The sequence below is a fragment of the Poromitra crassiceps genome, assembly GCF_964638095.1.
Source record: "Poromitra crassiceps genome assembly, contig: HAP1_SCAFFOLD_304, whole genome shotgun sequence".
NCBI classification, from domain to species: domain Eukaryota; kingdom Metazoa; phylum Chordata; class Actinopteri; order Beryciformes; family Melamphaidae; genus Poromitra; species Poromitra crassiceps.
Window position 1 is genome coordinate 12,501 of NW_028152097.1, and position 17,500 is coordinate 30,000.

At 44.7% G+C, this 17,500-nt stretch overlaps 1 protein-coding gene across 1 annotated transcript in view; it reads left to right on the forward strand.

The window, feature by feature from the left end:
* Positions 1-17,500, forward strand: part of LOC310771009 (recombining binding protein suppressor of hairless-like protein) — a gene marked incomplete at both ends in the record, with an annotated part of 43,046 nt that overhangs the window by 8,014 nt on the left and 17,532 nt on the right. The window contains 5 exons of the mRNA XM_083663695.1: positions 1,540-1,690; positions 7,794-7,928; positions 9,150-9,220; positions 10,766-10,875; positions 15,316-15,490. Of these exons, the coding sequence (XP_083519821.1) occupies positions 1,540-1,690; positions 7,794-7,928; positions 9,150-9,220; positions 10,766-10,875; positions 15,316-15,490 (642 nt within the window). The remainder of the gene's footprint in view (positions 1-1,539; positions 1,691-7,793; positions 7,929-9,149; positions 9,221-10,765; positions 10,876-15,315; positions 15,491-17,500) is intronic.

Genomic DNA, 17,500 nt, shown 5'->3' on the forward strand with positions numbered 1-17,500 from the left:
TAATAATAATACATATGACTTATATAGCGCTTTTCTAATTACTCAAAGATGCTAAATAATATATATATTTTCAATATAACTGACCGTTTGCCTGTTCCCTGCCTTGCTGTCTGCCTATATTCAACTAACTGACTGACTGACTGACTGACTGACTGACTGACTGACTGACTGACTGACTGACTGACTGATTGACTGACAGACAGTATGGCTGTGTGTCTGTTTAGTCTTGCCTACCTGTGAGATACCTTAGATAGTGATGAAGGCCAGAGGGCAGAACACGTTTTGTCCACTATGATTTATTCAACATTAATGTAAATCTCATCTTTCCATAGTGAATTGCACACCAACCTGTCTAAGTGCAGCAGTTCCTGCAAACATGGTCTGTCTGTCTGTCTGTCTGTCTGTCTGTCTGTCTGTCTGTCTGTCTGTCTGTCTGTCTGTCTGTCTGTCTGCCTGTCTGCCTGTCTGCCTGCCTGTCTGTCTGCCTGCCTGTCTGTCTGTCTGTCTGTCTGTCTGCCTGTCTGTCTGTCTGCAGTGTCTGTCTGCTTGGTAATCTGTCTTTCTGCCTGTCTGCTTACCGCCTGCCAGTGTATTTGCCTGCCTGCAGACTAGAGCTTCACCTCCAGGCAACCAGTGTGAACCCAGCGCTGCTGCCCCTCTCCTCTCCTCTCCTCTCTCTCTCTCTCTCTCTCTCTCTCCACTCACATATCTATTTTTAGGCAGGTCTGAGAATACCAGCAGCACACCTATGATCAACTTGAATGATTTTCAGTTAGATTTCTCATTCTACTTACTGACATATTAGACACACAGCTGTTTGCTCTCCTCATTAAATCAACACTGTTTCATCTCATGTGTAACCTTGATGTATAGGCCTATAGGCTGATTATGCAACATGCAAAGTAGTCTTTGAAACAAATCTCTCTTCAGTGGTTGGCCACAACTTCACCATTCAGTCATGAGAAAAATAAATAAAAAGATAAATAAATGGCTTTTCAAACAATCCAAAGTGTGTCCTCAAGACAGTTCCTTCAAAGCTCATCAACAATATTTGATTTTACTCCGAAATCAATTAACAGTTTTGTTATTTAATTTCAGACAACAATTGGGGTTATTTTGTTCTTCCTCATACAAGTCATGAAACAATTAAATAACTTTACAGGAAACCTAGTGTAAAATGAGCAAGGCTACATATAAGGAAGAAAAATGATTGGGTTTTATTTACCCCTCTTAGCCTACTGTATCCAAACCATTTCCACTCAGCTTCAATCAACCTCGTAGTAGGCTACTTATAGGCTACACAGTAGCCTGCAAGTGCTGCTGCAATGCCAGCTTTGATTGATTTCAGTTTTAACATTAGAAAGAAAGAAAGAAAGAAAGAAAGAAAGAAAGAAAGAAAGAAAGAAAGAAAGAAAGAAAGAAAGAAAGAAAGAAAGAAAAACGTGTTATTTAACCTCCACAGTTGTTCCACAGTGTAGCCATCAGAAGCCGCGCATCCCACACACCAACTACTAACCCATCCCCATCTCGCCCTTCCAGCATCGCCAAGCCAGCCGCCAGGAGGAGCCTCCCAGGCGGATAGCGCGCACCTGTACCCGCCTCCCTCGTCCCCCGACCCGGTCAACCCGCTGACTCACCTGGGGACGCTGCTGGCCGGGCACGACGCACCGAGGAGCGGCGGATGGGACAGGTAGGCTGGAGAGACTCGACCTCCGTTCAACAAAACGCACAGAGCAGTTCCTTTACGTCCCGCACAACAAACACGATGTCCCGGGCCGGGTGAGGAGAGGAGAGGAGAGGTGAGGTCACGGTTTATCCTGAACCTCGGACCCAAAAGCGCTCGCTGTGCCGTGAGGAATGAACGCGTGGACGTGAAAAATGCGTAAAGGTTGTCTCGCTGCGTGACCCTTGTGCGCTGTGCTCACTGGTGGAATGAGGCTGTGGACGGATGGGGTGTAGATATGAACACGCCAGGCCAGGCCAGGCAGGAGGAGAGAGGTTTTGGGAACGCAGACCCCGCCCACCCCCTGCTTTCAAATCCGAACAGTTGGGGAGCGAAAAACCACATGTATGCAGCCAGGAGAGGATTGAGTTTGGAGAGGTGTGGTTGGGATACACGTAGTTTTAGAATGTTTTTGAATTGTCTAAATGCAAGGCCTAAAATGTGTTGCATTTGAGTCTTTTAATGGTATGGTGTTCTTTATCAGTGCATTAGGTTAATTGCGCAGCTGTGTTTTGTTTTTGCACCCCTCCCCCCCCCATAGGTCTAACAATACAGTCAATGGTCTAACATTTGATAGCTTACTAATATTTATAAGGGGTGGAAAGAGTACCAAAAAAATCTACTCAAGTAGAAGTACTGTTTGTGTGTGTGTGTGTGTGTGTGTGTGTGTGTGTGTGTGTGTGTGTGTGTGTGTGTGTGTGCGTGCGTGCGTGCGTGCGTGCGTGCGTGTGTGTGTGTGTACACTATGTACTCTATTTATGTACTAGCAATATACCCGGCGTTGCCCGGGCTAAATAGGCACAAAGCAATACGACTGCACAATTTGCTTGGCCGGAAATGATGGTGGTTTCCAGATGGTTTCCAGTACTACACAAGCTGCCTAGCTGTGACCATCCCTGGCTCATAACCCACCGCCATGCAAATGTTCAGCCCAATCCAACCTGGGGTGAGGGTGTCAGCTGTTTTCCAGGTGTTTTCCAGGACTTTCCAGGGGGTTCCAGGACTTGATGACGTGCTCATGACCTTCCGCGGATCATAACCACCCGCCATGCAAAATGGCAGCCCAATCCAACCTGGGGTGTGGGTGTGAGGTGTTTTCCAATTGTTTTCCAGGACTTTCCACGTGGTTCCAGGACTTGATGACGGGTAACACTACCTGTAGAAACGTTGTTGTGAAAAGTTTGCGATATACAACAGGGCTATAACTATGTTTTTCCAGTCGGTTTTCCTACCAGTATAACCGTAGTTGTGAAACCTTGTAATATGTATCTGGTATAGTCGCACGTCGTCATTTGCGTGGAAGAACTCATTGATAAGGAGTAGGGGTGTCACAATATATCGTCCCACGAAATTTCGCGATAGTAAAACGTCACGATATGTATCGTTGAGATGAAATCTCATATCGCAAAAAAAAAAAAAAAAAAAAAAAAAATTTTTTTTTTTTTTTCAAAAAATAGACTAAGAAACGTCTTTGTTTGTTGAAGTTCAATGTGTGGAAAGTAGTTCAGTTGAACAAGTCTCTGAAGAGACACATGAGAAGTTATACAGGAGAGAAACCATTCAATTGAGTTTCTGGCAAAACTGTTTACTTGACAGGAAAAACTGAAGATGCATAAAAAATAGATTAAGAAAAGTCTTGTTGTTTGAGTTTGAAGAAAAACTGAAGATGCATAATGAGAATTTATACTGCTGAGAAACCTTTTAGTTCAAAGTAAATCTAAGTGACGGTGTAACTCATTCTATTTCAAGATAAGCCTTATCTCCAATCTCATGTTTTTTCTAGTTGTTATTGTAATAACAATTTCCCACAACAGCATGTTTTGTATTTGTGCATTTCAAATAAAATACTACTTTTCCAGTCATATATTGTCATTATTCAAGTTTAAAAAAATATTGTTAAAATCGTATCGTATCGTATCGTTATCGTGAACCCAGTATCGTGATACGTATCGTATCGTGAACTGAGTGTATCGTGACACCCCTAATAAGGAGTGAAGGCTACTCGTTTGTTCCACTGCAACGTAATGACTGCCGCGCTGTTGTCTAAAAAGGCGAACAACTTTGCATCTCTATTCAGTGGCATTTGTGTGTGTGTGTGTGTGTGTGTGTGTGTGTGTGTGTGTGTGTGTGTGTGTGTGTGTGTGTGTGAAGCTGGTCTGTTGGTTGAGACATGGATTAGAACTTTACAGTATGAAGCTGGCTATAGGTTGAGACTATATAATTCACTCAGTGTGTCTCAGTCTCAGGATGACTAGGTTTGTGAACTGCTACTCTCTAAACAACTTTCCTCTCGTCAGTTTTTACAGCACTGACACCTGTTGAGTCTCTGCAGCTCTCCAACAAGCCTAATGATAATTGCGGCGTGCTATATACAACTTTTAACCACTATTATGAGAGAACCCTCAGGTGAAAGTGCATACCCCCTCCCCCCCCCCCCCCCCCCCCCCGCGTCCCCGTCCCCGTTCGTCAGTCCACTCTGTGTCCCCAGTGTGAAATACCAGAGAGCCTCAGCTCCTGACACACTGACCCCTGACCTCTGGAGAGGAGAAGGTCTAATTTAGACTACTGCTGGCACCCTGGTGACTGACCACACACACACACCCACACACACACACACACACACACACACACACACACACACGCACCCACGCGCGCACACACACACACACACACACACATTCTCTCTTTTTTCCCTCTACGCACCTTCAAGTGTTCCAGCTGAAGTCATGGTTAGTTCAGTGAATCTCAGACCATCTTTATATGAGCCATTTGTAACCATATGGGGGAATAATGTCTATATAAAATGAGCTGCTACCGCAGAATTATATCCCCCCAGGATGAGGTGGGAGAGAGAGAGAGACACACACAGAAAGTATAGACGTAGCAGCGAGACACAACCAAAAGACCCATTCAATTGAACATTTTTAAGTGATTTTGTTTCTCTAATCATATATAGCTGCCGGGAAAAAAATAATATTAAATTTGTGTGCAATGTTTCTAGATTAGTTGCTTAATAGACTTGTGCTCACTCAAGGGACTACTGTAGACAAACTTTTCTTAGTGCAGAAAATTGTCTGTCTGTGATCCACATACCAAGCACTGACGAAGGTCCTAGGACCGAAACGTTTGCTTTTTTATTTTCACTATGAGCACTGAGCACTTTATGGGCAAATAAAAGAAAATTATATTTTCGCAAGTCTCAGTCTAAGGAGTCTTCCTTAAATTACTATGCAGTGAGCGAGTCTATTCTGTCAGCTTTCCTTAGTGCAGAAACGCCAGGAAATCTACAATACTAAACACACACGTGCCACACTCAGGACTAATTCATTTGAATATCTTCACTGTTTATTTACATAGTCAAGATGAATTACAGAAAAACTGCCAGACGTTTCATCTCTGCTGCATTCTTCAATGGCTCTGTCTCCAAACGTATTATTTCATCACGTGGTGAGTACACCAGTCACAACATGAGTACACGAGTCACAACATGAGTACACGAGTCACAACATGAGTACACCAGTCACAACATGAGTACACGAGTCACAACATGTACATGTGAGTGTTTGGGCGACTGAACGGCTGTACCAGTCACTACGATTGTAGCGCTAGCTAAGTAGCAGCGATGGCTGTAGCGCTCTTTTTAGGGCACGCAGATTGAAAATAAAACCATGTACATTCTAGTTTTGATATCGACAATATGACAAATGGCCTAAACTCCCAAAATGTTGGTTCCGATAACACCATTAAGCCGAATTACACTCCCTCCCTTCCTCCCTCCTTCCCTCCCTCCCTCCCTCCTTCGCTCCCTCCCTCCTTCCCTCCCTCCCTCCTTCCCTCCCTCCTTCCCTCCCTCCCTCCCTCCTTCGCTCCCTCCCTCCCTCCTTCCCTCCCTCCCTCTCTCCCTCCCTCCCTCCCTCACGTGTCAACAGCTTTCATTATGAGTAGCATTCCAGAGTGCAGGCCCTGGGGTACTAACTGTGCCTGGCTACTCATCACAACATTATTGGACAGAGAAAACACAACGAATGTGACAGCTGCCACTGTTAGCAGAGCGACACGGGGCTGCTCGCTCCCTTATAGGGTTTCTGCCGCTGCTCAAATTGAACAAAATCGAACCACTTGGAACGAGAGTTTGCAGAGCATGTGGAGGTTTGTGGGCAAATGAAATGATTAATCAAGGCAAACATCTGCTTTATCCATAAACCAGCAATCATTAAACAACACGTGTATGGGAAAATATATTATTACAATTGTTACATCCATTATTGAATTCTTGTACCAACGCTACAAAATGTGGAGTCTTTTGGTGTGTGGCTTAGTGTTGGTCCCGTCATTTTTTCTTGTTCTACGGAAGCAAAACATCTGAAATCTAACAAGAATAGACAAGAACTTGTGGCTTTTGTATTCGAATGAAATCGCAAGTGGACAAGTGTGAAATACACAGAGATATATGATATATATATATATATATACAACGACATTGAGGACCTTCTACACTACAGTATGTCAGAATTGTCCACTCTGGTTAAGCCATGGACTGCGGTCACGCCATCCGCGCTGTGGAGAAGCTGGTCTTGCATGCGTGCAATTACAGGGAAAGAGGTTACTGTACTGGCCGGACACTACAGGTGTTGTGCCAAAAAGTGATTTGCGTTTTGAATTGGATTAGGGGAACGAGGGTCTGGTGGGGCGGGAGTCCGTGTGTAGTCCGGCGAGGGGTGCTTAAGTGTGGGGTACGCAGGTTCGGCTAGTGCGCCGGGTGCTGGAGGGGGGTCTCCCCCGGAGAAGGTGGAAGCTGGACGGGTAGACAGGCTGGGTGGTGGGGGTGGGTTGGTGCCCTGGGTGTTTTGGGCCTGCCATGGGGCTCACAGGGTGGGGAGAGGCAGTGCTGTGCGTAGTCCCACGGAGCGAAATCAGTTTCTGGCAGCAAATCACTTTTTGGCACAACACCATCACAACTTTCTCAAAAGCAATCTACTGTTACCTCACACCACAAACCTGTATGGTCGGGAATTATGTACCCTAATAAAATCTTGACAAACGAATTCTCATTTTTAAATCAAGGTGTGTTTTTTGTTTTTGTTTTTTGCAATTCCATCGCGGGCCACACAGGCCGCAAGTTGAGTATCAGTGTTCTACAGTTTGTACCATTGACAGTACGTTTGTACACTTTGTAGGGGGACGTTTTGCTGCTGTCATTAGGCTGGTTTCACACCGACGACCCAAGCCTTGCCTTGCCTCAACCCACGCCTACGCCGAGCTGGGCGTGAACCTGTTACACGCTTTTGCGATCACACCGCACGCCTTTTGCACGCCGAACCTGGAGCCGAGTCACAAGCGCCTCTCCTCTCTCCCGACGTGTTGTCCAGAATTGTCATGGGTAGCCTCTAGGTAAAATAAATCTGATATATTTAATGTTCTATTGATGCTGGATATGTATAACCAGGTCTGACTATAGTCGGACATTTTAGAGAGGTGATCTTGCAAGAATATGTGCTGGCACAACAACATTGTCCATCTTGCTTCTTCGGTCGCTATTCTCTCTCATGAAGATTTGTTTGCCGACAGGGAGAAAGCCCCACGTGATAGCCACCCGTCAATCTCTCTCTCGCTCTCTCTCTCTGCTCAATACTGTTGTAGAAACTCCATTTTATTTTGAAATTCAGTTGACTTTGCCAGTTCCCACGGATATTGTGCGTTTTTCTTTCATGGCTTGACAGAAAAGCCTGCCTGCACGCGCCTTGTCGGCGTGAAAATAGAACTCTCGCCTATTCGATAAAATCGGCAAGGCACAGGCAAGGCGTGGGTACACGCAGGGTTCACGCTCAGGCGTCCGGTGTACACAGCCTCGTTGACTAAAACGGACGCCTATTAAAAAGCGTGGGTAAAGGCAAGGCATAGGCAAGGCTTGGGTCGCCGGTGTGAAACCAGCCTTACGGTAGTCTGTCTCCTTCAGTCCAAAGCCCAAAATGTCCGAGGTTTCACTTCTTGCCAATGTAAGTTCTTTGACAAAGTCCTGACTGTGAAGGTGTTTCTTTGTCTGTGATTGACGGGGCTCTAATCCAATCAGGAGGCTGGACCCAACGTTCCAGGGCTGCCGGTTGCCGGGAATGAGCAGGGAGCCAGGGAGAGATGCCCACCCAGACCAGAGCGTCACCATCCTGCACGCCAGAGTTGCTCAGAAGTCCTACGGCAATGAGAAACGGTATGATGACACTCTCTCTACAGCAACACCTCCAACTGCAATACGACTTTTTCACTATTTTAGATCACATCCCATATAGATGATGGTCATAGAGTGCACCTATTTATTAATTTATGCCAACAAATGTATGCCAAAAAAATTCACAAAAATCCATTTTCTTCATTAAAAACAAAATCTACAGTATGCGTATGTCAGCATCTACTGTACTACCCAAGTTCAACTAATAATATGATATCCAGCAGCTGTCAATCAATCTCCAACTGTCATTCTCAAGTGCGGCAACTGTGCAGTGTGACACAGAGATATAGCCTAACATTAACTAGCTGATTTTTCTCCGGGGGGAAAAGGCTCAAACGTACAGTCTCACTCCCAGGATCAAAAAAGGGCTTTTCACACTACATGCTCTTAGCCCGGGGCTATCTAAGCCCTGGGCTTCTGTCACCCACTTTTCAATGGTCCAATCAAACTCCCCAAACATTATGACCCGCCTCTCTAGCAGCCTGTTGTCCAATCAAATTCCTCCCAGTCTCTGGTCACACCTACACTCAACATTTCACTCGGAAATAGGCTCACGTCACGATAAGGAAGTTAATACTAGACTTGAACTGTCAGCTAAATACACATGCAGCAACCTCACTGAAACTCAACAAACACAAACCACTGAATGCTAATGTACTGCAGTAACTGAACATTACCCACAGGTTCTTCTGCTGATGCTCAGTAACTGAACATTACCCACAGGTTCTTCTGCTGATGCTCAGTAACTGAACATTACCCACAGGTTCTTTTGCTGATGCTCAGTAACTGAACATTACCCACAGGTTCTTCTGTTGCTGCTCAGTAACTGAACATTACCCACAGGTTCTTCTGTTGATGCTCAGTAACTGAACATTACCCACAGGTTCTTCTGCTGATGCTCAGTAACTGAACATTACCCACAGGTTCTTCTGCTGATGCTCAGTAACTGAACATTACCCACAGGTTCTTCTGTTGATGCTCAGTAACTGAACATTACCCACAGGTTCTTCTGTTGATGCTCAGTAACTGAACATTACCCACAGGTTCTTCTGCTGATGCTCAGTAACTGAACATTACCCACAGGTTCTTCTGTTGATGCTCAGTAACTGAACATTACCCACAGGTTCTTCTGTTGATGCTCAGTAACTGAACATTACCCACAGGTTCTTCTGTTGATGCTCAGTAACTGAACATTACCCACAGGTTCTTCTGCCCTCCCCCTTGTGTTTACATCGGCGGCCGTGGCTGGAGAGTCATGCAGGACCGTCTGAAAGGTGAGCAGCTGGAACCTTTTCAGACATTTTACAGTACAACACACTTTATTTTAGGTTACACTAATAAGACGTTACAAGCCGGGTGTCCGGGGTAGTGTGTGTGTGTGTGTGTGTGTGTGTGTGTGTGTGTGTGTGTGTGTGTGTGTGTGTGTGTGTGTGTGTGTGTGTGTGTGTGTGTGTGTGTGTGTGTGTGTGTGTGTGTCCGGGGTAGTGTAGCGGTAGATTCCCTGCCTACCAACACGAGGGTCACAGGTTCACGCCCCCACGTTACCTCCGGCTTGGTCGGGCGTCCATACAGGCAAGATTGGCTGTGTCTGCTGGTGGGAAGCCGGATTAGGGGTATGTGTCCTGGTCTCTGCACTAGCGCCTCCTCTGGTCGGTCGGGGCGCCTGTTCGGGGGCGGAAGGGAACTGGTAGGAATAGCGTGATCCTCCCACGTGCTACGTCCTGCCGGTGAAGCTCCCCGCTGTCAGGTGAAAAGAAACGGCTGGCAACCGTGAGGGGAAATTGACCAAGTACAATTGGGGAGAAAATGGGCGAAAAAATCACAAAATAAATAAATTATAAGACGTTCCAAGCCATACTTTGTATCAAATTAGATAAGAACTAGATAGTAAACAAAGACAGTTATACTCTAAATTAGACACCATACACTTAAATTATGCTGTAATTACAAGCAGCATACTGTATATGCCGTATTAGACTATAGAAGAAATACTATATACATTATACTAGAAATATACTAGGCTATACTTAGACACTATACAAATTATACTCTACCGGTAATTAGAAATACACCATTAGACCCCATTTTACAAGATCATCATAGTCTAATTAGAAATCAAATACAAAGATCCAAATTAATTTAGTTAGATATAGCGTTTATAATAGACAAAACACTGATCGGATCTACATTTATTTGGTCTTAATTTAACATAGTTTCATTTTCTCACAGGGTCATTTGTTGAGCGCAGTATAAAAAAGTGTTTAGCTTAGTATATTTTGGGTCTAATGGCATTATGCTGCTTCTACTTGTAATTACAGCATGATTTAGGTTGATTGTGTATAATTACTAATTAGACACGATACACCTAAATGGTGTTTGCGTGTGTCGCTGTCACGCGTGTGCCTTCTCCTGTTCCTGTAGCACCAGACAAAAAGAAACGGTAAAAAGTGAGTAGTAACTGTTTGCATCCTTATTCTGAGGAAAAGTTCTCTGCAGAGTTCTGCGGGCACAGATTCCATGTGGGCCTAACTACTAATTAGGCTCTAACTGTGTTTGTTTACTGTCTAATGAAGAACATATTCTTTCTAGTTGTCTCATTTGTTTGCCTTTTAAGGTCTTATTAGTGTACCATGAAATAAAGTGTGACAGACTGAATGTAGCTACTGTAATTGAAAGTGACATTTCGAATTTGCTGCCTTTACGCTTTCGGTTGGTATTCCTCCTTCCCTATACCTTCCTCACCTATATCTGTCTCATCCCATCTCTACCTCTTTATCCCCCCCCTCTCCTCTCTGTCTTCCTGTGGGCCGGCCCTCCAGCGGCTGGTTATGGAGACTCGGTGTATCGAGGCTACATGTGTCTGGACAGCTCCTGTCAGTCGCAGGCAGACACATTCAAACTGGTCTTCGATGAGCAGCCAAACGCCAGGGTGAGAGCACAGCACACGTGTGTGTGTGTGTTGTGTGTGTGTGTGTGTGTGTGTGTGTGTGTGTGTGTGTGTGTGTGTGTGTGCGCGTGCGCGCGCGAGCGTGTGTATGCGTCCACATCTGAGGTTTGCACAACTTGAATAACTCATATCTGTTATTCTATATTCTATATCTGTTATGATATTTATGTGTATTAGCGTCATTACAGCAGCCAAAGTGCAGCTCAAGTAATATGTGAAGGATCATCTTGAGTCGGAGATTTGATCAATGTTGGCGAGTTGCCAGTCATAAATATCAGAACATAATATCGCAATATCACAATATATGTCACAATATATCGTCCCACGATATATCGCGATATCAAAACGTGACAATATGTATCGTTGAGATTAAATCTCATATCGCGAGAAAAAGAAGCTGAACATGGTGGCACTGATCTGCATCTGATTGCATGCTCGCTCTCCTTTTCATTGCTTTGTTTGAACAGACGAGGGACGTTACAGACACGGAGGATGAAAATGGTGAAATTACTCAAATTAGCGTGGAGGATGCCCCCTCAACTTACAAATCGATCGCAAAAAAAGATTGTTAAAATATCGTATAGTATCGTTATCGTGAACCCAATATCGTGTATCGTATCGTATCGTGAACTGAGTGTATCGTGACACCCCTAATATATATATATCTGTATAAAAAAAACAGCTTTTTGACATGCAAAATAGAAAATACAAAATGTGGGTTTTTACACCAGTCTTTAGGCCTACTCAATAAGTTAATCAACCAACCAAACTTCCTGCATTAGCTGTCACTGTGCTTGTAGACATGCTGTATTTCAACATTGTATTACAATGTTTACGATGAATACTGTTGCCTGTTTGGGTGTAATTCTCCCACACTTTTTGCCTGCCTGCTTGACTTTCTTCTTCCTCTGTATAAGCGTTGAAAGTTAAAGTCCCTGGAAACCAAAATCCACAAAAACGTTCTAACTATGTTATTTAGGATCTTATGTTACTAATTATATGCCTCCGAAATTATTATGCATTACTTTCAACCCAAAGCCTTAAAATCGACACTTTTCTACAAGATTCTACAAGATACTTCCTCATTGAAGAGAGCAGCGCGTGAGGTGCTAAAATGTAGGAGCTTATGACGTCATAAGCTCTATATAACCTTTGTACACGCGCGCAATCCCACCCACCTATGGCAAGTCCGTTCTTTGCCCCCAGTGACAGCGCTCCCTCGCTGTCCGTCTCCCTCCCTGTGTGCCTCTGCCACCAAGCGCTGTGCTTGTGAGATTAGCAAGGTGTCGGGTTTCAGCCATGCGCTCCTCTCTCTCTCTCTCTCTCTCTCTCTCTCTCTCTCTCTCTCTCTCTCTCTCTCTCTCTCTCTCTCTCTCTCTCTCTCTCTCTCTCTCTCTCTCTCTCTCTCTCTCTCTCTCTCTCTCTCTCTCTCTCTCTCTCTCTCTCTCTCTCTCTCTCTCTCTCTCTCTCTCTCTCTCTCTCACACACGCAGGCAAAGAACGGAGAGATCTCTTCCGAGCCGCGGAGCAACACACACACACACACACACACGCACGCACACACACACACACACACACACACACACACACACACACACACACACACACACACGGTGTGTGCACTCATCTCTTTCTCCGTTTCCCTCCCCCCTCTCTCGCGCTCTCCAAGAGACAGAAATTTCCCTGCTGTAGATGGGACACGCCCACACATTCCGCGGGAAAAATACACTCTAAAAAATAATGAAATCACATGAGTTTTGCCATGGCTGTCAAACCTAAATTTATATACTTTGCGACGTTCATCATCGTTCAAATTTGGCTGGTGGCTTATTAACATAGGGTCCTGTGATGTGATGAACTCAAAATGCTAAATAATAATAAAATATTTTTGGTTTCCAGGGACTTTAAATTTCGCCTTTGTGGTGTTAAATCATTTCAGCAAAAAAAGAAAAAGGAAATAGCATAGCCTACATTGTCGATTAATCGGTTAATATACGTTTGATCAATCACATTATTAACAGCGATTCATAGATTGTCTATTAATCATTAACAAATAAATAATTCTCCTATACAACTCCAACAGTTTGTTATTGAGCTGCAGTTCTGTCCAACCCTGGAGTCCAGCTCCAGCCCGTTGTGTGTGACAGACAGACGCTCCTCTGTGTGTTTACCCAGACCAGACTTACAGCTCTTTATGACAGGACTGTTGACTCCACAAACAGCCACGTCTCACTGAGGAACTACGCTGCTGCTGCTGCAAACACACTGGCCTGTTGCTTGTGTATTCACTGAGAGAGAAGGCACGCTACAGCAGCGACATCAGGGAAGCCTCCGTCATAGAGTTCTCAATGTCAGCCCAAACCCGACGGGTACCGCTCAGTCCGACGGGTTTGGGTCGGCACGGGCTGAGATTTTCATCTTACTTGGCCTGGTCGGGCCGAGCTCGGGCTGGCAAAAAATATGCTATAGGCTATATTTAGGACTATAATATGCTATTTACACACAGAGACTGCACAGTGGTGCTCATGATTGAGACCGTCCTACATCTATGTTACTGTAGCAGACACATGAGTAGGCTCTAGAGAAGGCTAGAATAATGGGGGGGTACGGTGGTGCAGTGGTAAGCGCTGTCGCCTCACAGCTCGAAGGTCCTGGGTTCGATTCTCACCTGGGACGCTGTGGGCGCTGGAGTTGCAACCCCCATATCTTCAGTGCCCACTGCCCAGGTGGGCTATCTCGTCGAAAGGGCCTTTCTGTGTGGAGTTTGCATGTTCTCCCCGTACCCCCCAGGGGGTTCCTCCGTACATAACCCCCCACTAAAAACATGCAGAAGATCGTCATCCGACCAGTGACGACAACATCTGAAGTTGGTCCAATGATGGTCCAATGAAGGTCCCCGGGCGCTGGAAAGAAATAGCGACCACTGCTCCTGGCCTGCCCCCCGGAGGAAAGGACAAGCCTGGATGGGTCAAATGCAGAGGACATATTTCACCGGCCACCGGCATGCATGTGTTGTAGTGTGTTCGTGTGACAATAAAGACGGGCTGCCGTCTGAAATCGTGTTTTTTAATGAGGATCAAAATTATTGTGAATCAAAACGTTCTTTTAAATGACTATTTTATGATGAGATTACAATTAGAACTTTTTTCTTCTTTTTGGTTTTCCAAATCCCTTGCAGTGCAGCAAATGTAAAAAGTGGGACTTTTGCAAATCCCTAGAATCTGTGAAATATTTCTGAAAAGTCTCCCATGTTATGAATAGTTGGTGGGTGGGTAGTTGGCACCTGGTGTTGCCTGCACAACAAGGCCCTGCCTATTCACCTTATGTTCAGACCTTACAGTGGACCAAATTCTTCCGAGTCCTTTTAACACTTCCGGCGGTCACGGCGCAAAATAAAAGAGTTGTTTTTGGAGCGGACAGTGAAGGGGTAAAATAAATAACGTAGCCTACTACTTTGAGCCGGTACACAGCAAGCAAGCGAGTATCCACTGTTAGCCAGGTCAGATAACGTTATCGTCGACAATGATGAGCACTTTCTTGTAAAACATACCTGGACTCCAACAAAGAAAGCTTCAGATGATTTTCTCTCCTCCGAGGCAGCGCGAGCCATTAACGTCAATAAAGACCCGCAGACGTTAACGTAATTCCCTGGAATGCGAGACTTAACGAGCCAGTTACATGGCGTTGCATTCTTAGACATTGCCATTTGCTTTTATTTGGTATGTTACATACAATTGGCTAAATTATTAGTTAATTCAGAGTTAGATGATATTGGAGCAGCGCAGCCATTTTTTTTTTTTTTTTTTTTTTTTTTATAAATTAATATAAAAGTGAATACAAGTGAATAGTCTCTATCCAGACTCTTCTCTTCTGTGGTTCCTCAGTGAACCAGTTACTAAACTCCATTCGATCTGCAGAGTCTCTCTCAGAAAAGGATAAAGACCGAGCTCCTTAGTGCCTCCATGGACTCTATGCACATGTCCTGTTGTAGCAGAAGAACTTAGCTTTATGGCACTTAGAACCTGGCTTGCTTATTATGTCATATTCATTCTCATATGTACGTCACTTTGTTGATGACAAATTGTAATTGTAATATGGAAAATTATGAACGATGTGTCATCTCCTATCACACACAGTATTTATAAATATAAAGGTAATACCGAGAACCGTTCGTCGGATCGACTTCAGACTCCGATGTTTGAATGAGAGGAAGGGCAGGGAGGGGAACGGGCACTGCACTAGTTGGTTTAAATACACTTTCAGTCTAGTTAAAGGAGTCGTGACACCTCTCTCTCTCCGTCTCTCTCTTTCTCCCCCCTCTCTCTCTCCGTCTCTCTCTTTCTCCCCCCTCTCTCTCTCTGTCTCTCTCTCTCTCCCCCTCTCTCTCTCTCCCTCTCTCTCTCTCTCTCTCTCTCCACCACAGCTGTTTGCTTGTGCCAAGTCCCTGTTCATCTCTGACCAGGACAAGAGGAAGCACTTCCGCCTGTTGCTCCGCCTCTTCCTGGGCAATGCACAGGAGGTGGGCTCGTTCCATAGCCGGATGATCAAAATCATCTCCAAACCGTCCCAGAAGAGGCAGTCCATGAAGAACGCCGACCGTGAGTAACGCTGTTCACAAAGGGTCCTCTTCCACTTCCACTATCTTTTCAACCCAGCAAACAAGGCATGAGAAGGAATATAAAAGTGCTACCTGTCCCATTTTAATATCAACAAATTATGACCACATTCATTTTGTATTAGACAGTATTGTAAATAAACAAGGCCATTTAGCTCTGTCACTGATCGGAGTCTGTCACGTTGAGTCGTGTAGGTGTAGGTGTTTATTTTTTCGAACCACGGTCGATTTTTCAGAAATTCGCTTCCGATGTGTACACATCTGTGGCTGTGATTGACAGGTGGGTCAGAACTCGCATCGCAATTTCGTGCCGTATATTCGCATCGCTCTTTACTGTATAACGTTCATGTTCAATTGTCTCTCAGTGTTCTTGATGTCAGGTCAATGAGAAAAGATGACATCACTTTTGTTTTTGTGTGTGTATGAGGTAAACAAGTCAGGAAAATAACTTTATCTTCCAATGTCTGATAGATGCCAAACCAGAACCAGCTACCAGCTGTGTCACCTGTACATTTTTACCAGCCAAATAGGAATATCACAGCAGAAAATGATTTGAGCATCTGCTTAAGTTGAGTCTTGAAGGAAGAAGCACACTTGCTCACTCAGCATCACTTCTTCTATTAAACAGACACAACGTTTTGTCGACACTTTGTCAAGTGTTTTACAGCATTTCTGCCACAATGCTCTTAAAACGACAAAGTAAAAACGTGTCAAAATGTAACAAAAAATCTCCCACTGAATGGGTTGCATAATCTAATTAAAAAATATGATCACATAATTGCTCAATATCATGACATCATCAGGTAAAATGTGACTTACCTTTGCTTCATGAGGTATCTTTGTAGTAATAATATGTACCGTATTCATTTCCATTGATGGCTTTTTGGTTTCTCTTAGAAAAGGGCAAGGTTGTATTGCATTTCTTTAAACTCATTCGAGTGACATTTTTATGAAATCATTATATTATCCAGCAGCTGTGACCTTTATCAGTTCCTAGAAGGATCTTTGAATGTTTTCTGTTTTCCGGCCAGAAAGAGGAGAGAAGAATAAAGAAGTAAAATCCAAACTTCCTCAGCGTGATGGTGGTGATATAGGATCGTATATATGTCTCAGCGTGTTGGTGGTGATATAGGATCGTATATATGTCAGTGTTTTGTGTGTGAGAAGCAACACTATAGTGAATGTGTAGTGAGTCTGACTGATGGCACATCATATATTTACACACTGCCCATCTCCCCCCAAACCAAACCACAGCCCCCAACTCTGCAGTGTGTGAAAGCAAAACAGACCCGCATGCCTCTCGTCACACTGCTCATTAGTAACTGTGTGTGTGTGTGTGTGTGTGTGTGTGTGTGTGTGTGTGTGTGTGTGTGTGTGCGCGTGTGCGTGTGCGTGCGCGTGTGCGCGTATGTGTGTGTGCGTGTGTGTGTGTGTGTGTGTGTGTGTGTGTGTGTGTGCGCGTGTGTGCGTGTATGTGTGTGTGTGTGTGTTAAAGTGGGTGAAAGTGCGTCATTTGGATGGTGGCATTTAGACGTTTGTCACCAATGAGAGAGCTCTCCCCATGCCCCCCCCCCCCTCTGTATTCTCTCTCTCTTTCTCTCTCTCTCTTTCTCTCTCTCTCTCTCTCTCTCTCTCTCTTGGTATTTGGGCTTATAAAGCCTTAGGAAGCACCTGCACTCTTCCTATCTGTTGTACCTACAGGTTGCAAATTATGCATCAACCAACCAGGAATCCCTGCTGGCTAAGGGATTAGAAGTTAGTAATCCTTAATCCCTGGTAGCGGTACTTCCAGCTTGCTCGGTCATCCATACAGGCACAATTGGCCATGTCTGTGGGTGGGCTGCTGGATTAAGGGTATGTGCCCTGGTGCACTAGTGCCTCGTCTGGTCGCTCTGTGCGACTGGGGGAATACAGGCATGATCCTTCCACATGCTACCTCCTACCGATGAAAAACCCTCGCTGTCAGGTGAAAAGAAGCCGCTGGCGACTGCAC